The sequence below is a fragment of the Typopeltis vanoorti genome, chromosome 18, assembly GCF_054136105.1.
Source record: "Typopeltis vanoorti isolate ZY-2024b chromosome 18, IOZ_Tvanoo_1.0, whole genome shotgun sequence".
In the NCBI taxonomy this organism is placed as follows: Eukaryota; Metazoa; Arthropoda; class Arachnida; order Uropygi; family Thelyphonidae; genus Typopeltis; species Typopeltis vanoorti.
Window position 1 is genome coordinate 96,350,380 of NC_143566.1, and position 21,330 is coordinate 96,371,709.

At 36.1% G+C, this 21,330-nt stretch overlaps 1 protein-coding gene across 1 annotated transcript in view; it reads left to right on the top strand.

Annotated features, from left to right (window-relative positions):
* The window catches only part of Got2 (glutamate oxaloacetate transaminase 2), a 170,679-nt gene that overhangs the window by 133,316 nt on the left and 16,033 nt on the right, over positions 1-21,330 (top strand). Inside the window, exon 9 of the mRNA XM_090407797.1 lies at positions 15,975-16,125. Coding sequence (XP_090263923.1) covers positions 15,975-16,125 — 151 coding nt within the window. The remainder of the gene's footprint in view (positions 1-15,974; positions 16,126-21,330) is intronic.

The window sequence follows — 21,330 nt, forward strand, 5'->3', positions numbered from 1 at the left end:
AAATTAGCGTCACCACTCAAGCAGTTGGTAGGTCATTCTCCCTCCTATATAAAGAACACACAATACTTCATAAACAAAATTAAAAGTATAATACTCAGCAAAGATGATTTATTAGTCAGTTTGACATTTCTGCCCCTTTCACGAATGTCCCAATCAGCGACGCAATTCTTCTCTTACAGAAGAAATTTCTGCCCAAACATTACAGCTCTCTTTGCCCACTTACTACGTTCCACTTACTTCATATGACAAAATAATTTTTACCTACAAAAAGAAGGCACAGTCATGGGCTCACCACTATCCCCCCAAATGCTAGCTTTTATGTAGAAGCTTTTGAGCAACGTGCTCAAGATTCCTTTACTTTAAAATCTACAGTTTGGCTTAAATACATTGAAGATGTTTTCATTCTGGCCACACGGCTGCCAAACGTTAAACACATTCCTTAGCCACTTGAACAAACAACATGAGCGCATACAATTTACTATTGAAATTGAAAATCAGAAAATCATTTCCTTTCCTGGATACACTAGTCACACATCTTCCCTCAGGCAGTCTTTCCTTCACTGTTTGCTGAAAGCCTACACATACTGGCCAATATATATATATGCTAACTCATGTCACCACCCTTCACAAAAACTTTGAGTCATTAACACCTCGAAAACAGAGCTATAATCATTTATTCTAACGAACAAACTCTTAAACAAGAATTACAAACTATTATCAATACATTTATAAATAATGGCTATAGCAAAAATACTATTAATGAAATTCTTCATAAAACTTCATTAAAAAATAATATAGATTACAGATATCTGATAACCCTTTAATGTATCCCATACATTAAAGGGTTATCAGAAAATATTATAGAATTCTACACCATTATAATCTTAATTCCAATTTTAAACCATCTATAAAACTAAAAACACATTCAACTCCTCTAAGGATCCTCTTCCCCAATTGGCTCACCCTGGAGTTTATTGCATCCATTGCACTTGTAACTTACCTTATATTGGGGAAGCTGGACATACAATCCCTATCTGTTTTAAAAAAAAAAAAATAAATAATAATAATAATAATAATAATTTTGGTGAAGCAGGCCTCTCAGATCATGCTCTTAACACCTTACATCAAATTGATTGGAAAAGTGCTTGTTCCTTACATCATACAAAAACCTGGTATAAATGGAAATTTTGATTAACCAACCTAATCTTAATAATAATGGTGGCTTAAAAATCCCTAGAATTTGGATGGCAAACATTCACCCCATTTAGTTCAAGTTTTCTGAGGCAAACCCTGACTCCAAGCAATTTTTCAGCTTTTATTGGCTACCATCCATATTGTATAGTTATATAAGTAAAAATTTTTTTGTGTGGACATGTTTCTCTTTAGATTAATTTAATAACATAATAACAGGACTCTAGCTTTGATGTAGTAAGTCCTTTTTTCACCAGAGGTCAGGCCAGTAATTTTAATGGTTGACTAAATCAATATAACTTCAGCATACCATATAGATTGCAGTGTGGCTTGTTTCTTTGTATACACATATATACTCCAGATTGAGGACCTTAATGTGAAGGTCAAAATGTCAAGTGATTATTTTTGTTTATATTAAACTGAAGTTTTACTCTAACACATTAGTTGTTTCCAATTTTTGAAGATGTATACAAGATTGATGTTGAACATTTGTGATTACCAAAGTGGCACATACAAGCTACTCATAATGAGTGGAAAAAGTTTTTAGAATTTGAGAATTCATAAGGAGGAGTACTGAGAATTATTTGTGAGGTCATTCTGAGTGTGCGTGCTGAAAGAGACAAAGAGGGAATATACAAATGAACAGAAAAAAAAAAAAAAAAAAGGTTGGAGTTTGAAACCTTAACAGAAGGAATTTAATTGGAAGAAAGAAAGAACTGTGTTAAGAATACTATTTCCATAATTTAGGCAAAAGTCCTTTAAATTACAGTTTAAAAATTGCTTAACAGAATCAGTCAGCTAGGAAGAACATTCCATAAAGGTCTTTCCAGCTGGAAGAAAGAATTTCCTTCATTTTAAATACTGATGAAAGCTCCACCCAAAGAAGATTACCCAGAAGATGTCCTTAAATGCAACAAGCATTTCAGTTGGTTAATAGTTTCCCCTCTCACATCAAACCAACTATAAACTTGAGAATGTTATAGTGCAGTGTAAGTAATATCAGATTAAATAAGGAAAGACTCATTAAAAGTACCAAAATTTTGTTGTAATTAACTTAATTCATTCATTTCTAAATGAATCTTATGCTGCAAAAGTAAGTTTGCCATAATATCTTGTGTTGAATTGACAAGGGATTTGGTATGTTTTATGAAACAAAGATTGTTATATGATCAAGTTAACTCTGTAATTAAGTTATAAACTCCTTAATCTTGTTTGCTATTCTAATTAAGATCTTCTCACTTTTTTAAGATAAATGTTTAAGTTACATTTTCTATATACATTATTATTATAAGAGACATCTGGTTGTTAGGGATTTATCAAAGGAGATTTCATATCACTCACACCACATCATATGGTGAACATTTCATTGGTTGTCTACGAGGAACAATGTAAAATTTTAAATGTTTGAAGTGAATTTGATAGACAAAAGGACTTGTATATGACTGAATTGCACTTAAATGGATTTAGAGTTAGGTGTCTGAAAAAAGTTTTGTTTGAGAAAATGGATGTGCAAGATCATGGAAACTAAAGCAATTAAAAAAAAGTTTTATATTTAGAGAAAAGGCCTAATAGAGAACTCTCAAATGAACTTTATTTGTATGAATTTATTGTAAAATTAAAAAAAAAAAAAATCTGATATGTAAAACATGCCAATAATAGAATGTGTCAGTTATTGAATGAATTTACCTCCTAAAGATAAAGGGTGCTTAAGGATCAAAGCTGTATAACTGAGAGGAGACCTCCACATAGCCTTTAAAGGAATGCGGAGAACTGACCAATGCTTCTGACCTAATGTCCAATCCTCACCTTCTCGTATTGCACTCTGTTGGGTATCTACCTGGATACGGAACGAACGAGGATGGGCTGGCAATTTGGGATTTAGCCGACCAAATTGTATTCTTATTGGCTTAAACCAATATAGAAAATGATGGTACAACATGACAAAATTTCATGCCGGCTGGGGCATCACCTGATTAAAAAAGGCCCCCGTTGTTTTCGCCAGGGAACCAGGGCAAACATCGAAAAGTAAACTACTGGAACAAATCTGAAAGCACACCCCAACTCAACATCACCAGAGTTAAAGATCGGTACTAACAACATAAGACGCTTGAATGGCAAAGAAATGGAGCTATTTTAAGAATTAGATAAGTACCAGATCGACATAATAGGGGTGACTGAAATAAAAAAGACAAAAACTGGTGAGATCTTTCTGAGCAATAAATACAAAATGTTATATTCAGGAAATGACAATCAAGGAAAAGAAGGAGTAGCCATAGTATTCAACACGAAATACGAGGCCAATCTTCTTGAATGACAGGCAGTCTCATGTAGAGTGATGTGGGAAAATATCAGAATGGGGAATTGGACAATGAGACTTATTTGTGCCTATGGTCCCACAGAAGGTTCTACTAAGGTGGAAATGGAGGAATTTTTTGATGCTTTAGAAAAAGCAACTGACACAATGAAAAAGGAAAAGTTGCTCCTTGTTGGGGATCTAAATAGCAGAGTAGGAAATGATTGTTCAGACATGCAAAAATATTTTGGAAAAATATGGAGAAAAGAGCAAAGCTAATAATAATGGCAAATACTTGTTGGATTTCAGCTCAGGACATGGACTGGTTATTACTAACACCATGTTCCAACATAAAAATGCGCACAAATTCACATTGGGAGAAGAGGCAAGGAATATGAAAAGTTTCATTGACTATGTTATTGTTGATAGTGATGTTTTCTCCCCGGTGAAGGACACCAGAGTGTACAGAGGATTTGAAATTGGAAACGATAACTATTTAGTCTTGAGCAGGATAAAATTGAATTTCATATTAAAAAGAATAACATGTAAGAAAGTTTTAAAGCAAATAAAAGTTGAGCAGCTCTCAGATGTGAACTGTAGACTAAAATACACAAAGGTTATTGAAGAAAAAAATGAAAGAGTTTGAGAACAGGAACCAAATCTTGGAGATTCAGTGGCAAGCCTTGAAGAAAACCCTCACTGATTCAGCTAGAGCGGCATGTGGTGAAGTTGTCTGCAAGGATAGAAAAATTAGAACTCCATGGTGGACACAGTTAAGGAAAAGAAGAAAGCATATCAAAAGTTCCTGGCAAATAAGTCAGTTTTGCTCTTAGAGAATACAGAGACAAATGTAAGAAAGTGAAACACTGTGTAAAACTAGCTAAACAAAAGTCATGGGAGGACTTTGGCAAGAACATAGAAAATAAATATCAAGAAGGTTGCAAAATATTCTGGATGTTGTCGAAGAATCCTTGGAATGGAGGAAAGAGTGCTGTAAAAGGAGTTAGAGATGATAACGGTGCCATGAAAACAGGAGAAAAAGATATTCTTGAAGTATGGAGTAATTACTTCGAAAAATTGCTAAATGAAACAAGCAGTGAGAGCACAGTGGTAAAAAACACTCAACAGGCATACAGTCAGGAATACATATCCATACTTGAAGTAGAAAAAGCCATCAAAGGCTTGAATTGTGGAAGAAAAGCTTGCTGAAGAACAAGCTGGATTCAGGTCAAATAGAGGCTGTCAGGATCAGATCTTCACTTTATGACAAATAGTCAAGAAAGCATGGGAATATAACAAAGATCTGCTTTAAGTTTTGTCGATTTGGAAAAGGCATATGACAAGGTGCCAAGAGAGAAGCTATTCAATATGCTGCAGTTGTATGGTATCAATGGGGCATTATATCAAGCAACACTTAGTCTTTATTTGAGTTGTAAGTCAGCAGTTATAATTGAAGGAAGTACAGGAAGATGGTTTAATGTTAAATCTGGTGTGAGATAAGGATGTACATTATCCCCTGTGTTATTCATTATCTATATGGATCACATTATGAAGGAATGTGGTATTAAACATGATATCAGATTTGGAGATGTTAATGTTATCTCTTTGCTTTATGCGAATGATGTTATACTTCTAAATAAATCCACTAAAAGTTTGCAAGATTCCCAGACTAAATTGAATAACTGTTGTAATAGATATGGTATGAAGGTCAGCAATAAAAAGACAAAGACAATGAAAATATTTAGAATTGTTGAAAATGTGAACTGTGTTGTGAATGGGGGGAACCTGTGGAACAAGTAAAACATTTCAGCTACTTAGGCACGATTTTTACTGAAGATGGTAAATTAAATATGGAAATAGGCAGAGAATTAACAAAGCTGGTATGGTATGGTATGGTAGGCAGTCAATTGAATAAATTCATATGGAATAAGAGAGAAATTAGTCAGAACATTAAATTAGCTATATACAAGACATTGTTCAAACCAGTTTTAACTTATGGATCTGAGAGCTGGGTCAGAAGTAAAACACTTGACCAAAGACTAGAAACCGCAGATATGAGAGTCCTGAGAAGATTAGAGGCGTGAACAGATGGCATCAATGGCAATATCATATTAAAAATGAGGATATTAGGAAAGAACTTGACATTTTCAGCATCCAGGAATGCGTTAGCAGAGCTAATCTCAGGTGGTATATTTACTTAAACAGAATGGGCGAGGAAAGATTAGCAAAACAAGTGTTCTCTGCTAGGTTGGCAGGCAAACGACCCAGAGGAAGACCAAGATATATGTGGATTGATACGGTACAAAGTGCCTTAGATGATAGAAATATAAGATCTGATAATGTTGGAGTCTTGACAAGTAACAGACTGATTTTGGGGAAAATTCTAGATAGGAAGTTAGTAATGATATTAATTTTTCATGTAGTACTATCATATCCTGTACACCCCTTGAGGGTACATATATTAGGAATTTGGTGATGATGAGATAAAGGAGATCTCAAAATATAGTTTTGTTCGATACAAAGGCTTTTGACCAATAAACATAATTGGAAAAATTAGTTTTATTTGGTCATGGATAATGAAACCTACTAGTTTCACCACTAAAACTTGTAGTTTTTTCTAGGTAAGAAATACATAAAAATAAAGGCAAACAAACCATAAACTGGCTGGGAGTGGCACGAGTTAGCAATTGTTCAGTATTGTGGGCGGATAGCTGGCTGAAAAGTTGAATTCTGATGTATGAAAGGATCTGGTATGTGATTTCCAATTATCACACAGCATTAATCCTTGATTCCTATTAACTGTGCCTTGTGAAAAGATGACCTAAATAAATTCTTGTATGTTGCAAGTAGTAAAGTTGTCTTCAGTTTGAGGCAATTGGAGCTTTTATTCCACTGGCTGTTGTAGTGTGGGGAGAGAGGATAAAAAGCCAGGCCCAGTTGTCTTCTCTGTTGACATCGCCAGTGTGTTTAGCCTAGTTTGTGCTAGAAAGGTCACAATTGCATGGCATATACACCCAGGATGTTTGTAGAAGGGGTTGTGGTCTTTAGAATAATTAAATAAGCATCCTATAATCAAAATAGGCTTGAAAGCCACCCTAACGTCTGAACTTCAAGAGCAGACTAGCAATATTGATAGAAAGTTTACCTTCATTCTCCTAAAGATCACAACCTCCCCCTTCTACAAATGTCCTGTGGTTTATAATATTTCATGCTCTTGTGGTCTTTCTTATGTAGGTTAGACATCAAGAAGTTTTGAAATTAGGTAGAAAGAATACATTGGAGATTTCAACAACACAGAGAAGTCAACTTGGGCCTGGCTTTTCATTTTTCTTGCACACCACAACATTGGGTGGAATAAGAGCTCCATGCCTTACATTGTAGACAACTGTACCACTCTTCATAAAAGAATCTGCTATGGTCATCTTTTCATGAGCACACTTAATAGTAATCAAGGATTAATCCTATATTTGAAAATCACTTCTCAGATCTTTTCATACATCAGACTTCAACTTTTCAACTATCTGCACAACAATGCTGAGGAATAGCTAACTTATGCCATGTTCCATGTGATTTGGTCATTGTATATTGTAACGGTTCCTACATAGTGTTTTAGTAATATTATAATTTGCCTTTATTGTGTTTATTTTTATGTATTATTTACCCAGAAGAAGCTGCAATTCTTATCGGTAAAAATGGCAGGTTTCATAGGGTACATTATCTTTATAGTTATCCATCACCAAATAAAACCCAGTCTTTTTCTAAGTATAGTTTTATAGAAGGCCTTGGATCCAATTAGTTCTACTGTTACAAGTTGAGGTGGAGAGCTATGATCATGAGTGAGTTAGTGTGCAGATTGGGTAGGAGAAATGGTGTGAAGTTTACAGATTTGTGGAGCGAGTTTGATGGAAGGAAGAATTTATATAAAGTTGATGGCTTGTATCTAAATGGATTTAAGCATCAGGAATCTTGAGAAAGTGTTATTTGGTTCAAGTTTGGAATATTGCAGAACAGCTATAGTATTGGAGAAATTGGTGAAAGACAGAATTCGGAACTGAGTGGATTGTAATATAATACCTGAAGGTAAAATATGGATTGTCTTGCCTTAGTAATTTGCTTGCTTTTTATAATCAAGTGACAGTGGAGTTGGGTAAGGGAAATGGCTACTCAGTGTTATTGCTAGGCTTTGCAAAAGCATTTGAAAGTGCATAGAACTATTGCATAGATTGGAGCAAATGGGGATAAATATGAATCTGGCAATTTGGATTAGACAGTTGCTAATGGACAGATATCAAAGAGTGGTTTATGGAGGAGTTGAGTCCAGGAGAAGGCAAGTGGCCAGTGGTGTACCACAGAGCTCAGCACTTGGTCCTCTATTGTTTAATTTGTATAGCAATGATATAGGAAATGATTTGACAAGAAATATTCAATTGTTTTCTGAAAATGCTAAATTGCGAAGAGCATAGTAAATTGTGATGCAGCGATCCTGCAGGAAGATTGACTAGCAGTATGGACAAAGGTAAATGGCTGCCAGTTTAATGTGGCCAAGTGTAAGGTGATGCACTTTGGAAAGAGAGATCAGAAGCTGTGTACTATATTGGTGGAACTGTACTGCAGGATATTGAGGCCTGGGACTTGGGTTAGTTTTGAACAGGGAATTGAAGTTTAGAGTGCATATTGTGAAGATAACAATCTAAATAGACATCAGATTAGATGGTTGTTGAAGAACACACTAACAAGAAGGGATAGAGAGGTTATTTATTGTTCTCCTATAATAAGGCCACATCTGAACTGTGATTCTGTGGGGTGGGGGGGGTGAAGTTGTGGTGACGATCCAGAGGTGAGTGACAAAGATTGTGACAGGTCTGTGGAATGCAATTGAGAATAGATTCCCAGTCTGTAAGCTTCAAAAATTAGCTGATAGACAATAAAGAGGAGGCATGATAGGCATTTAAGTTATTAAAGGAGTTTTATAGGATTGACACCAAAAACTTTCAGTGCATGGCAAGAAGGGAGAGAACAATGTCAATAGTGGAAGTTGTGTAAGAGTGTGGTTAGCAAGGGTGTTAGAACTAGTTTTTTGTTTGAAGGGTTGTGAATGGGTTGCCAGAGGTGGCTGTGGGTGCTTCATCAATAAATGGGTTTAAGGAGAGTATGATAGGTAACAAGCTGAGCAATGTTCACCTTGTTAAGAAAAAGAAGGAAAGACTTGGACATATTTCATTCCTCACACACACATATACTAAACTTTTACTATGAAACTTGTTCTACTGATACAGTGATTGTAAATGAAAGAAGAGGACAATTTCAAAAATCAAAATGTACTAAGGAAAAAGAAACCTTCTGAGACTTTAACTAAAGATGTTCCAGAATTAAAATCGCAAGATTTAGGTGAATTAGAGGCGCTGAAAATATTTTTAAGTGAAGAAATAGACAGCAGAGAATTGTGAAGGGACAGGAACTTATTTTTAAGATGACATCTGACTTAACAATATCCAAGAATTCCATTATAGTCTTTCTCTTGCAAATCTGCTGTTCCTGACAAGGATTAAACATCTCAAAAAGGATGTGTTCCAAGATTGTTTTAATGATAAATTTAATTATCAGCATAAGAAATCTTAAGTGTAAAAGAAAATTTATAAATAATTATGATTCCAACATGATATTGGAAAGAGCAGAAATGTCAAAGTACTCATTAGACAAGTGTAAAGTTGTTCAAGGCAGCTCAAACCCTGAAAGGTTTGAAGCTGTCTTGAATAAACAGTTCAAAAATGTTTATTGAAAATGTGCAATCTTGCTAGACACAGGAGCACGCATTTCACTAATTTCTTAGTTTATTTAACAAAATTAAAACATAACAATTGACATTTCAGTTTTGAGTTATCCAAAAAGACATCTTTGTATTGGAAATTTCATCTGATAAACAAATAAATACTTCTATTTCAATCACTTGTTTTCTTCTGAAAGTTTGCCATCCATTAATAGTTCTTCCAGAATCCTCTAATCCAAAATACAAGTAATGTTTGGAATTAATTTTTTAAAACATCATGCCTTTGCATATAATTTTGCAGATGGTAGAATATTCTTGCATAGACTAGAATGCTGTTTTTATAGGACATCAATTCATCAGTTGACAAAGGAAAATTACACCAAGAATAACGATGATCAAGTGTTTAATATTGAGACTAAATGATATTTAGTGATATTGAAGTTGCAAGTTTACTATCTCACTCTTTTTTTTTCCTAGCAATTCTTTCTTATCCTCTTGTCCAAGTTAGTTGGTCTTGGGCGTGGATTTAAGGTTTTTTCTCCCTGAATAGCTGGGGTTTTTCATCCCGCAAACAGGCAAACTGGCCCCGTGAACACACAGGGATACAGTCAGGAATACCTAAGATGATTCCTCCAGCCATGGGTCTGAATCATCAGCTATGCTGGTCCTGAGCCCGGATAAAAATAGTGGGAATTGAGGTGGTGCCATACTTCCCCGTGAAAGGGGCTCACGGCTTGAATCACCATACGAAATTAAACCCTTTCCCCCCTCTATCAAAATTATTAACTCTTTCACTAGATCTCTTTGCACTCATACAACATCACATACCGAAGCACACCCTGATGAGACAATATTGTCTCATTGCCTTCCCTCTCACCTGCTGTCTTACTCTTCTCTGCAATGCCACTAGCTAGACAAACTTTGTCCATTTTGATACTATACTTCTCTGTTCATCATGTTCAGACTTTGTACTGCAATACTTATTGTACTGTGCATCAGAAGATATATCCATAACCAAGGTAGACACTCTGATTTCAATCAGGAAGAGTGACAACGTAATCTTGTTTTGGGAGATTGCTAAACGTGGAATTCTCTGTCTAGAAAGGTTTATGTTGAACTATAAAGCTAGTAATTCTGACAGGCTAGGAGGCATCTTGGAGCAGTGCCATGGCTTGAGAAGCTACAAAAGAATGTCAGTAGTGTATGGGAAGTGGCCAGGAATTGTTTGAGAGAAACAGTATCAGACTGCATACCATTTATCTTCCTAAACACAGTCAGGAAGATAATGGAGTGGGGGGGGTTAAGTGCATGGGTAGTGATATAAAGCAAGCTTGAGCTGCAAAAAAGAAAGGCCAAAATAAATCCAAAAGAGTTTTGCTGGCGCCACTGAAATGGAAACTGTTATGAGGATGTATGTAAACATCACTTACACAGCCTGTGTGCAAAACACGTGATGCCCGTATGAGAGTTTAACGGGGAACTGACCCAAAGACTAAAGGATAGTTATATGAGCAGGAAGTAAGACACAACATAAACGGTGCAGTCAGCCAACAGGATGTGGTTTATATAACTAAAATAAGTACTTTATATAAATCACAGTAAACTGGTTTTGGATTCCAACCAGAAATTCTTAACAAAGGCAAAGGTTAATTTAAAATTTGTGTTAATTTAGAGGCAAACATGTCAAACCCTTCTAGCAGTTCAATAATGGAAGACGAGTTTTTTCGATGCATTAACCCCAACAAGCGTTCCCCCAGTTCTCAGGCAAAGATTCTGATGATGTCATTTCATTTTTTTCACACATAGAAGAACTAAGAAAAGCTGGAAGATGGACTGATTTTCAGTTACTGGTATTGCTCTGTAGTAAGCTGATAGGGAAGGCAAAAACCTTCCTATACTCCAGGGTTAAAATGGTCCTAATTTCCCAGTTCTCTAAACTAGGAAGTTTGGGGCCTAATTTATGGAAACTCCAGAGGTGCACTCAGAAGGACAGGGAGAGTGTGTCTGATTTTCAGAACAGATTACTAATGGTGGCCAGTACCCTGAGTGTCCACAATGAAGAGAAACCTCATTTGGTTGTGCCGTTTTCCTGCAATTCAGGCAAGGAGTAAGACAGGAATTGAAAGAAACTGCCTTCAACAAAAGAGTGACTAATTTGGATGAATGCTACAATGCATTCAAGGAACGGGAGCAGATACTTGGAGACATACATCCCACTTCTGCTGCCGGTCTTGTAAACTTTGTTGAGCAAGAATGCTGCCCAACAATGAACCAAGATAAAAAGGACCAATCCAAGATAAGAAAAGGAAACGAGGGCAATGATAGTGTGACAGTGAATAAGTTGACTGAAATCCTGCCTGAGACTTGTAAGATCAGGGCTATAGTCAAACAGGAAGTGGAGCTTCTCCAGAAACCTGTCATGGAGCGATTGGACGAAGTAATGAAGAGATTAGAGACAATATCAGTGATGGCCCCAGAACCTAAAGTTTCTATGACGGACGAAACTATAAGTCTAATTCGAGAAGAGGTCGAGAGGCTACAAAGGGCCCCCTTCTTGACCGAATGGACGCGGTCATGGAGAAAATTACAACTGTTACCTCCCAAGAGCCTGTGTAGCTCAGTGGATGTGGCGTTTGCATACCACCGCGCTTGGCCGCACGAAGGAAGACTTCATTTCGAGTCTAGTCGGCGACTAGAGGAAATTTTTCAAAGCCTTTTTTCGACCGGTTCCCGAGTTAGTCGATCTCTGGCACGGGCAAGCAGGTTTTTCCTCCTGGAAACTCGGGTTTTTCATCCTGTAAACTCAAGAAAATCGACCGTAGAACTCACATTATTTCAGACATTTTAAAAAAAATATATTGTGTTAGGGTTAGGGACCATGAGATGGCGGCACACTTGAGCCGTCTCTCTTCACTGTGTACCGCTTAATTAGTGATAGCTTTGGGCCATCTGTCTCTGATTGGGTACCAGTGGAGATTGAACTGCCCACTCAGTCTCCAAAAGTTAGATAGGGCTAAATGGCCTCGCCTACTCCCGTATATGGAAATAAAAAGGCATTAGCTGATTTTTGACCTCCCAAGAAAAGTTAGTACTACCATCAGATCACAGGGCCAATGATCAAGGCGATGGAAGAGAGCCTCCCAAGTGTTATAGATGCGACAGAATTGGCACATAGCCCGTGGTTGTTTCAGAGGCAGGGGATGCTTTATTAGAGGTCATGAAGAAGAACTTAGATCTCATACGTACGCTAATAGGATGTGGAAGCAGGGACAGGGAATAAGAGGGCAGTCATATGAAATGATGGTGAAGACCAGTGTGCTTGGAGAGCATTGCAGTGCCCTACTTGACACTGGAGTGCAAACCTCCATCATTTCTGAGGACTATTTTAAAAGGTTAGAACCCTATATTAAGGACAAGCTCTTACTTACCTCTAACGATCTGCGAGAATATTTGGGTGTACAGCCTCAGCATCTCACGCGTCTAAATCAGTAAATCTTAAAGTGTATCTGCCTGAGTTCAGAATGTGTGTTTGGCATGAGTTTCTGGTCTTGTCAGGATCTTCTCTCCCACACATAAAGCTGATTCTGGGCAATGATATTTTAATGAGATACAACTTTAAGTGTGATTATGCGAGGAAAGAAGTATATCTCCTTGGAAGAAGGCAAAACATATACAAGGGAATTGAATCAAAATTGCATAATAACGGATGGAACTCACCAAGAATTCAATCTTTTAAGGGAGCCTAAAAACCCAGGTTAGTAAATCTACAGGTGAGCTAGCAGGTGACTACTTAAGCATGAAGGAGCACACTTTGTCAGCAGAGACAAGCCCTCATGTGAATCAAGTATCATTTGTAGTACGAACATCACAGGGAATTTCAATTGGCACTGGGAGCTTAGAAGTAGACAAGAGTAAGCCTGATGTCCCAGGAATAAGTCACATTATCGTTAGGTAAAGGAGGAAAATAAGAGAACCTAGTCCCCATCCTGACAAGGAACTTGGCAGGACTAGGTGCCTCCAATTCACAAGATAATTTTATGACAAGCTGAACACCTCTGAAAGGTTGAGGGGAGGATGGAACAAAAATTAAAGTGAGTGAGAGGGAGGAACCCAAGGAGACAGATCGTAATATTAGTAAACTAAGTAAGAATGCAGACAGCCACAGGGGCACATGATACTTCCAGAGTAAAAGAAACCCACAACACGAAGGTATAAAGTGCCATTAAAAGACACCCCCCCTCCTTTTGAACTGTAAGGAGGAACACTTGTGAACAAGAAAAATTTTTGGAAAATTTTTAATTGGAAGGGGAGAGCTATGTTGGATTGTGATAGATTGGAATTTTAGGAACTCCAATCTTATCACAGTCTAACATGCATTTCCAAACAAAAAAGGAATATAAATACATGTGATTGCCTCTGAGTATTAAATTCATGCTATATAAATATATCAAGCAAATTTTACTATGAGAAAACAAATACGTGTGCATTTAGTACCACTCACAAATGAGTTAAAATCAATAATGGAAGTGTAAACCTTTAGCAGAGTTTTATAAAGTAATATGTATTAAAAGATATAGAATGTTAACACAAATTCAACATGGGGGAGAAGTGAAGTCGAAAGGTCACGGGGCAGTAATGCGAGGGAGCGGCTCGCCCCAAGCAATAGCTTGACGTCAGCGCACGTGTGATAGCGGAGAAGGCTGGATGCCGTGACGTAAGACCACGTGAGTGTGTTGGCTGGACATCGCGGAATGCGAGAAATGCTGAGAAAGAAAAGTGGAAATAAAAGGGTCATGCACCCCTCACAAGAGGTTTTTTGTTCCTGGATCTCCTGGTGTTCATCTCGCATTGTCGTGAGCAGGTGAAGGGTGGCAGTGAATCAAGTATCGAAACCCTCCGGAGTGCCTCCATTACGGAGGGTTTCGATAGGGGCAGCGGTGGGACTAGACATAGTATCTCCGCGGAAGGAATAAGCCCGGCCATCCATAGAAAGCCAGATTGGAACACATGGACATTTTCGTCTAAGGAGAGGCAGATTCCGGTAGACTTTTGACGCGACGCAGAACCAAGGATAGATAAGTAGACTTTATTTGTATTTTGCTGATTGTGAATGAAAGATTTGTGCCACGTTGTAAAAACAGAAGAAGGAACATTAATGATATTAATTAGGACCGAACTGTAGTGATCTATAGAGGGTTACCTTAAAATCTTACTGTCTCCTATTGTGATAGTCGCATAATATGTTCTAGGAGGTTAAGAATATGTTTAAAGTAAGGAATTGCTTTCAATGAAGGGATTGTAAAAGATATAAATGCTATTTTGTGTGGTTTGATTGAACTACTGAAAATTAGAGAGTTATTGTGATAATCTACCATGATTAAGGTAAATATTTAAGAGTATAAATAAGAATCTTACTTTAGAGAGTTACAGCATAATCAGTTTTAATTATACTTATATTATTGTATTGTTTTAACTCTATCCTGACTGTCAGGAACTCCCTTAAGATGGGAATTAAGCTTATTGTATTGTATGTACATATTTATGATATCTAATAAACTTTGCTTTTGTATCTAACTAAGACTATCTATGAATTTTGGAATTCGATGCGCCTCTTATAAAAGTAATATGAACTTATGCGGGAGACTGGAGAAAAGTAGAGTTTGGCCACATCTGCAAAGTTACTAGGTATCACTTAAGTACTGTCTTGAGATCACCTCTTGATTGATAATATTGTTTAATCTAATAGCGCTAAGTGGTGCAACGAAATATAAATTTTCTTGGCGTTTTACGAGAGGTTGATCTCAGACACTCTGATACTCTGGTGTTGCCTCGATCCCAAGGCAATTCCATTGTCCCCCAGAGGTACCACGTGATACCCGTATGAGAGTTTAATGGGGAACTGACCCAAAGACTAAAGGATAGTTATATGAGCAGAAAGTCGACACAACACTGTAAGATAAAAAAGGTTGAAAACTGCTGCCCGATCTTAAAGGAATCTCAGAACAATTCTTTGTAACTTCAATTTACATGCTTCCTTCAAACTAACTCAGAAACTGTTTTCCTTCCTAGTATCAACAAAGGTGTCTATCAAGTATCCTGCTAGTGTCATTTTTTCTAATTTGGACAGACTGGCCATTCTGCCTTGATTAGAATTGAAGGATATCAAGACTATATTATATATTTGGAATCTGTGAAGAAGTTTTGCTGGTTCCTTAGAATCAGCAAAACTTTTTCCAAGTTCAGATTTGATCGTCTTTTCCTTGAAACAAGTGAAATGCTAAGATAATCATCATCAGCCATACTGTATGTTAATATCCAAGTTTTGGGAAGTGATCATTATTGATTGTTCTTAAGTGTTTTTACTCTTGCAACTTACTACAATTGTTCCTTTGAACTCTAATAGTGTAATATCATATGCTTCAGCTGAGACATGAGCTAATGTACACAATATTTATGACTCATTATTTTGATTAATCTTTTGAATTAGTTAGCAGTCTGTCTCCTTGATGATGTTCACGTAACGCTGGATAAAATATATTGGAGTTTTTGAATAAATACTATATAATTTTTGTTACATGTATTTGTTTATTTGGTTAATTAGTAGACATGCATCTTTTCATGCATATCTACTAATTGATGTCCATTGATTATTCTGAATATTAGTGTGTGTGTGTGTACGTATATATTACAGAGTCTCTTTTGAATTATATTTTTGTTTTTCAGAACAGAAATTTATTTCCGTTTTTCGACATGGCATATCAGGGGTTCGCTTCAGGTGATTGTGATCGGGATGCTTCAGCTATGAGATTATTTTTTGAAGATGGTCATAGATTTGCATTGGCCCAGTCATTTGCCAAAAACATGGGATTATATGGTATGCAAGAGTTAAATTATAAGAATTTTCAGTTTTATATGCTAAGAATTATGAAAACACACATTGGAACACCAGAACAATTCCAAGCCATAATACTCATAATCTGATAGAGAATGCAAAGAATCTCTATCAGGGCTTTGCTTTTCGAGGGAATATGAGTTAACTGATCTCATACAGAGATGACAAAGGCTTTTTTCCTGAAAACTCAAGTTTTTCATTGCTCAAAACAGGCAAATTGGTCAGAAGAACATACAATATACAGACATAGAACACTATGGGGAATAAAGATTAACCACTCTTTTCCATTGGATTTGGTTTTGAATGTCTGCATGGTATGGTGTGGGTCTGTGTGCAAGAATAAAACAGAAAGGAAGGATGTGAGCAATATTCTTTCTAGTTTTTGCTAGCTCATGTGTGTATATGAAAAACATTTTGTATGCAAGTTTCCAGTCTCAAATTCAATATGTGCAGTAGCCTGTACTTGAAATAATGAAAGTTTAGTGAATATCTTGTAACATACAAGATCTTTTAACAAAGAAGATGAGCATACATTACAGGATATTATGTTAGTCCTTCCCAATTAAGTTTATATTATTATTAACTTCCAGTTCTTGTCTTTTGATCAATGTAAAATACTAATAACTATATCAATCCACCTAGATTTTAGTCTTTTTTCTTTTCGCCTATTTGGCCAACCTTTCCTCCCACATTTTGTTGCTCAACTAAGATGCTAAGTGATTGTTGCACCTTAGATAAGCTCTGCTCACAAATTCTTGAATGCTATAATATCAAGTTTCTTTTAAGTTTAATCTTCACTTATGATATGATCCTATCACTGATGTTCACTGATTCAATTTTCTGTGGAAATTCATATCTGTGCTTTCTAATCTTCAATTTTATTTCTAACCTAATTTTGAAATTCATAAGTTAAAATTGGTTTGAACACTACTTATATACTGTATGTGATGTTTGACTAATTTTGCTCATCATCATCATCAAATTCCTACTATGTACCCTCAAGGGGTGCACAGGATATGACAGTACTACATGAAAAAATTACATCATTACTAACTTCCTATCTACAATTTTCCTCCAAATCAGTCTATTACTTGTCAAGACTCCAACATTATCAGATCTTATATTTCTATCGTCTAAGGCACTTTGTACCGTATCAATCCACCTATATCTTGGTCTTCCTCTGGGTCGTTTTCCTGCCAACCTAGCAGAGAACACTTGTTTTGCTAATCTTTCCTCTCCCATTCTATTTAAGTGACCATACCACCTGAAATTAGCTCTGCTAATGCATTCCTGGATGCTGACAATGTCAAGTTCTTTCCTAATATCCTCATTTTTAATATGATATTGCCATAGATGCCATCTGTTCACGCCTCTAATCTTTCTTCAGGAATCTCATATCTGCGGTCTCTAGTCTTTGGTCAAGTGTTTTACTTCTGCCCCAGCTCTCAGATCCATAAGTTAAAATTGGTTTGAACACTGTCTTGTATACAGCTAATTTAGTGTTCCGACTAATTTCTCTCTTATTCCATATGAATTTATTCAATTGACTTCCCACCATACCAGCTTTGCTGATTCTGTTGTCTATTTCTATATTTAATTTACCATCTTCAGTAAAAATTGTGCCTAAGTAGCTGAAATGTTTTTCTTGTTCTACAGGTTCTCCATTCACAACACAGTTGACATTTTCAATGATTCTGTCTATTTTCATTGTCTTTGTCTTTTTATTGCTGACCTTCATACCATATCTATTACAACAGCTATTCAATTTAGTCAGAGAATCTTGCAGAATTGTAGCGGATTTATTTAGAAGTATAACATCGTCTGCATAAAGCAAAGAGCTGACATTAACATCTCAAATTTTGATATCAGGTTTAATACCACTTTCCTTCATAATGTGATCCATATAGATAATGAATAACAGGGGAGATAATGTACATCCTTGTCTCACACCAGATTTAACATTAAACCATCTTCCTGTACTTCCTTCAATTCTAACTGCTGACTTACAACTCAAATAAAGACCAAGTATTGCTTGATATAATGCCCCATTGACACCATATAACTGCAGCGTATTGAATAGCTTCTCTCTTGGCACCTTGTCATATGCCTTTTCCAAATCGACAAAACTTAAATACAGATCTTTGTTATATTCCCATGCTTTCTCGACTATTTGTCGTAAAGTGAAGATCTGATCCTGACAGCCTCTATTTGACCTGAATCCAGCTTGTTCTTCACCAAGCTTTTCTTCCACAATTCTTCTCAACCGTTTCTCAAGTATACTTGCATAGATCTTGCCAGGAACACTCAGTAGGGAAATACCTCTGTAATTCTCACATTCAGTTTTATTTCCCTTTTTATGTATGGGTACTATGAGAGCTCTACTCCAATCATCGGGAATTCGTCCCTCTGTCCAGGCTTTCTGAACTATGCAGTGCAGCCACTGTAAGACTTTTATACCACCATACTTCAGCATTTCTGGTCGGATATCATCTACTCCTGCTGCCTTTCCACATTTCAAGCCTTTGATGGCTTTTTCTACTTCAAGTATGGATATGTATTCCTGACTGTATGCCTGGTCAGTGTTTTTTATCACTGTGCTGTCATCACTGCTTGTTTCATTTAGCAGTTTTTCAAAGTAATTACTCCATACTTCAAGGATATCTTTTTCTCCCATTTTCATATCACCTTTATCATCTCTAACTCCTTTTACAGCACTCTTTCCTCCATTCCTAAGCTTCTTCAACAACCTCCAGAATATTTTGCCACCTTCTTGATATTTATTTTCTATATTCTTGCCAAAGTCCTCCCATGACTTTTGTTTAGCTAGTTTTACACACTGTTTAGCTTTCTTACATTTGTCTCTGTATTCTGTAAGAGTAAAAGCTGACTTATTTGCCAGGAACTTTTGATATGCTTTCTTCTTTTCCTTCACTGCCTGTTTAACTTCCTGTGTCCACCATGCAGTTCTGATTTTTCTATCCTTGCACACGACCTCACCACATGCCTCTCTGGCAGAATCAATCAATGTTTTCTTCAGAGTTTGCCACTGAATCTCCAAGGTTTGATTCCTGTTCTCAAACTCTTTCATTTTCTTTTCAATAATCTTTCTGTATTTTAGTCTACAGTTCACATCTGAGAGCTGCTCAACTTTTATTCGCTTTAAAACTTTCTTACATGTTATTCTTTTCAATATGAAATTCAATTTTATCCTGCTCAAGACTAAATAGTGATCACTTCCAATTTCAAATCCTCGGTACACTCTGGTGTCCTGCACCAGGGAGAAGACATCACTATCAACAATAACATAGTCGATGAGATTTTTCTTATTCCTGGCCTCTTCTCTCCATGTGAATTTGTGCACATTTTTATGTTGGAATATGGTGTTAGTAATAACCAGTCCATGTCCTGAGCAGAAATCCAACAGATATTTGCTTTTATTTTTCCAGAAATCCAACAGATATTTTTGTATGTCTTGCAATCATATTTTATAAATTCATCTGGCTTTGTTTATTCTATTATTTGTCATCTTGAATAAAAGTTATGCCTAAATAGCTAGTTTGTTTTTTATTTCTTGAAAATGCAGTTGTTTTCTCTATTCCTGTCTATTTTCATAGTTTTTTTTATCTCATTTCCATACGAGATTTGTTATAAGTTATTCAATTTAGTTAGTACTAAAGACTTTTGGATTTGTTTTAGAATATTGTTGCTCTATATAATGCACCATTTACACCCTGTAATTATATTTTGAACAGCTTTTCTCTTAAAACTTTTGTCGTATGCTTGTTATATTCCCATGATTTCTCAGTTGTTTAACATAAAAATTTGATCCTGATAGCCAGATGTTTCTTTTCCACTTGTGTATAAATCTTATCTGGAACATTTGTGAGGGAAATTCCTCTAATTTTACATTGTTTGATTTCCCTTTTCATCGGTGATAGTACTGTGACCTTCAGTCATCTGAATCTTACCAGGTATATTATGCATAGTCACCATAAAACTTTCAGATTGATTACTGTCTGGTTTGACAATTTCTGGTTGATCATCTATCATAGTTGAGGTTTGTGATAAACTTTTCTTCCTCCAATACAGAAATGTACTCTACCAATTATATATTGCTGCTATATTTAATTTAATTATTTTGATACTCATTTTATATTTTTTGTTATCTCTGATTCCTTTTATGCTACTTATTCCTCTAAGTTTTCCACAACCTCCAAAATATTTTTCTGCCTTTGTAATATTTATCTCCTATATTCTTCTGACTTTTGTTTGTTTAGCTATTTTATAAGGATGCATTTGCCTTACTGGCTAGGAACCTTCTTTATGATTTCTTTTCTAGGACTGCCCTGGAAAAGAAATCATAGGAAAAAAAGAAAAATACCTATTTAAGTCTTAAGTCCACCACAAAATTTTGATTTTTCTGTCCTTTCAGACACATACTTCCTTGGCTGAATCATTGTTTTCTTTATATTTTGTTATTAATTCGTTGAAGTTTGGTTCCTGTTTTCAGACTCCCCCCCCCCCCCACCTCCAGTTTGTATATTTGAGTTTGCATTTCACTGCTGAGAGATGCATGAAGATGATTATTCTTTTTAAAACTTTCATACATATTTCCTTTTAATATGTGATAATACTCATTTTTATCATGCTTGGGACCAAATGATCACTTTGTAATTCAAATCTCTTATGGCCTTGCATTCTAAAGTAGCCTGGAGATATCACTGTCTACTCATGATATGCTTTTCTTGTTTTCTGTGTTTCTCCTAATGTGAATTTTTGCACATCTTTATGGTGGTGGTGGTGAAGTAGCCATTGGTTAATAAATGACTAGTTCATGTCCTGAACAGAAATCTAACCAGTATTTATTATGGTTATTTATTGTTCTGTCATGTAGAGAATAAGACAGTTGTCTTTCCATATACAATAAAATACTAATATAGACAAGATGATTTTCAGAGATGTGTTTACTGCCCAAACTGTTCTTAACTGCAGCACTATGAGAGTGCCTTAAGGTAACAAGTACATGACATAACAATCCTCTGTAGCTGAGTAATAGTAAACTTTTGTTTGAAAGATCTGTATTTTAAATCCCATCTAGGATGCAAAGGACCTGTATAAGAACTATTTTATCTGAAGTTGAATTAGCTTGTCTCATTATGGAGGTGGCAGAGTTTCCCCTCTAGAAAA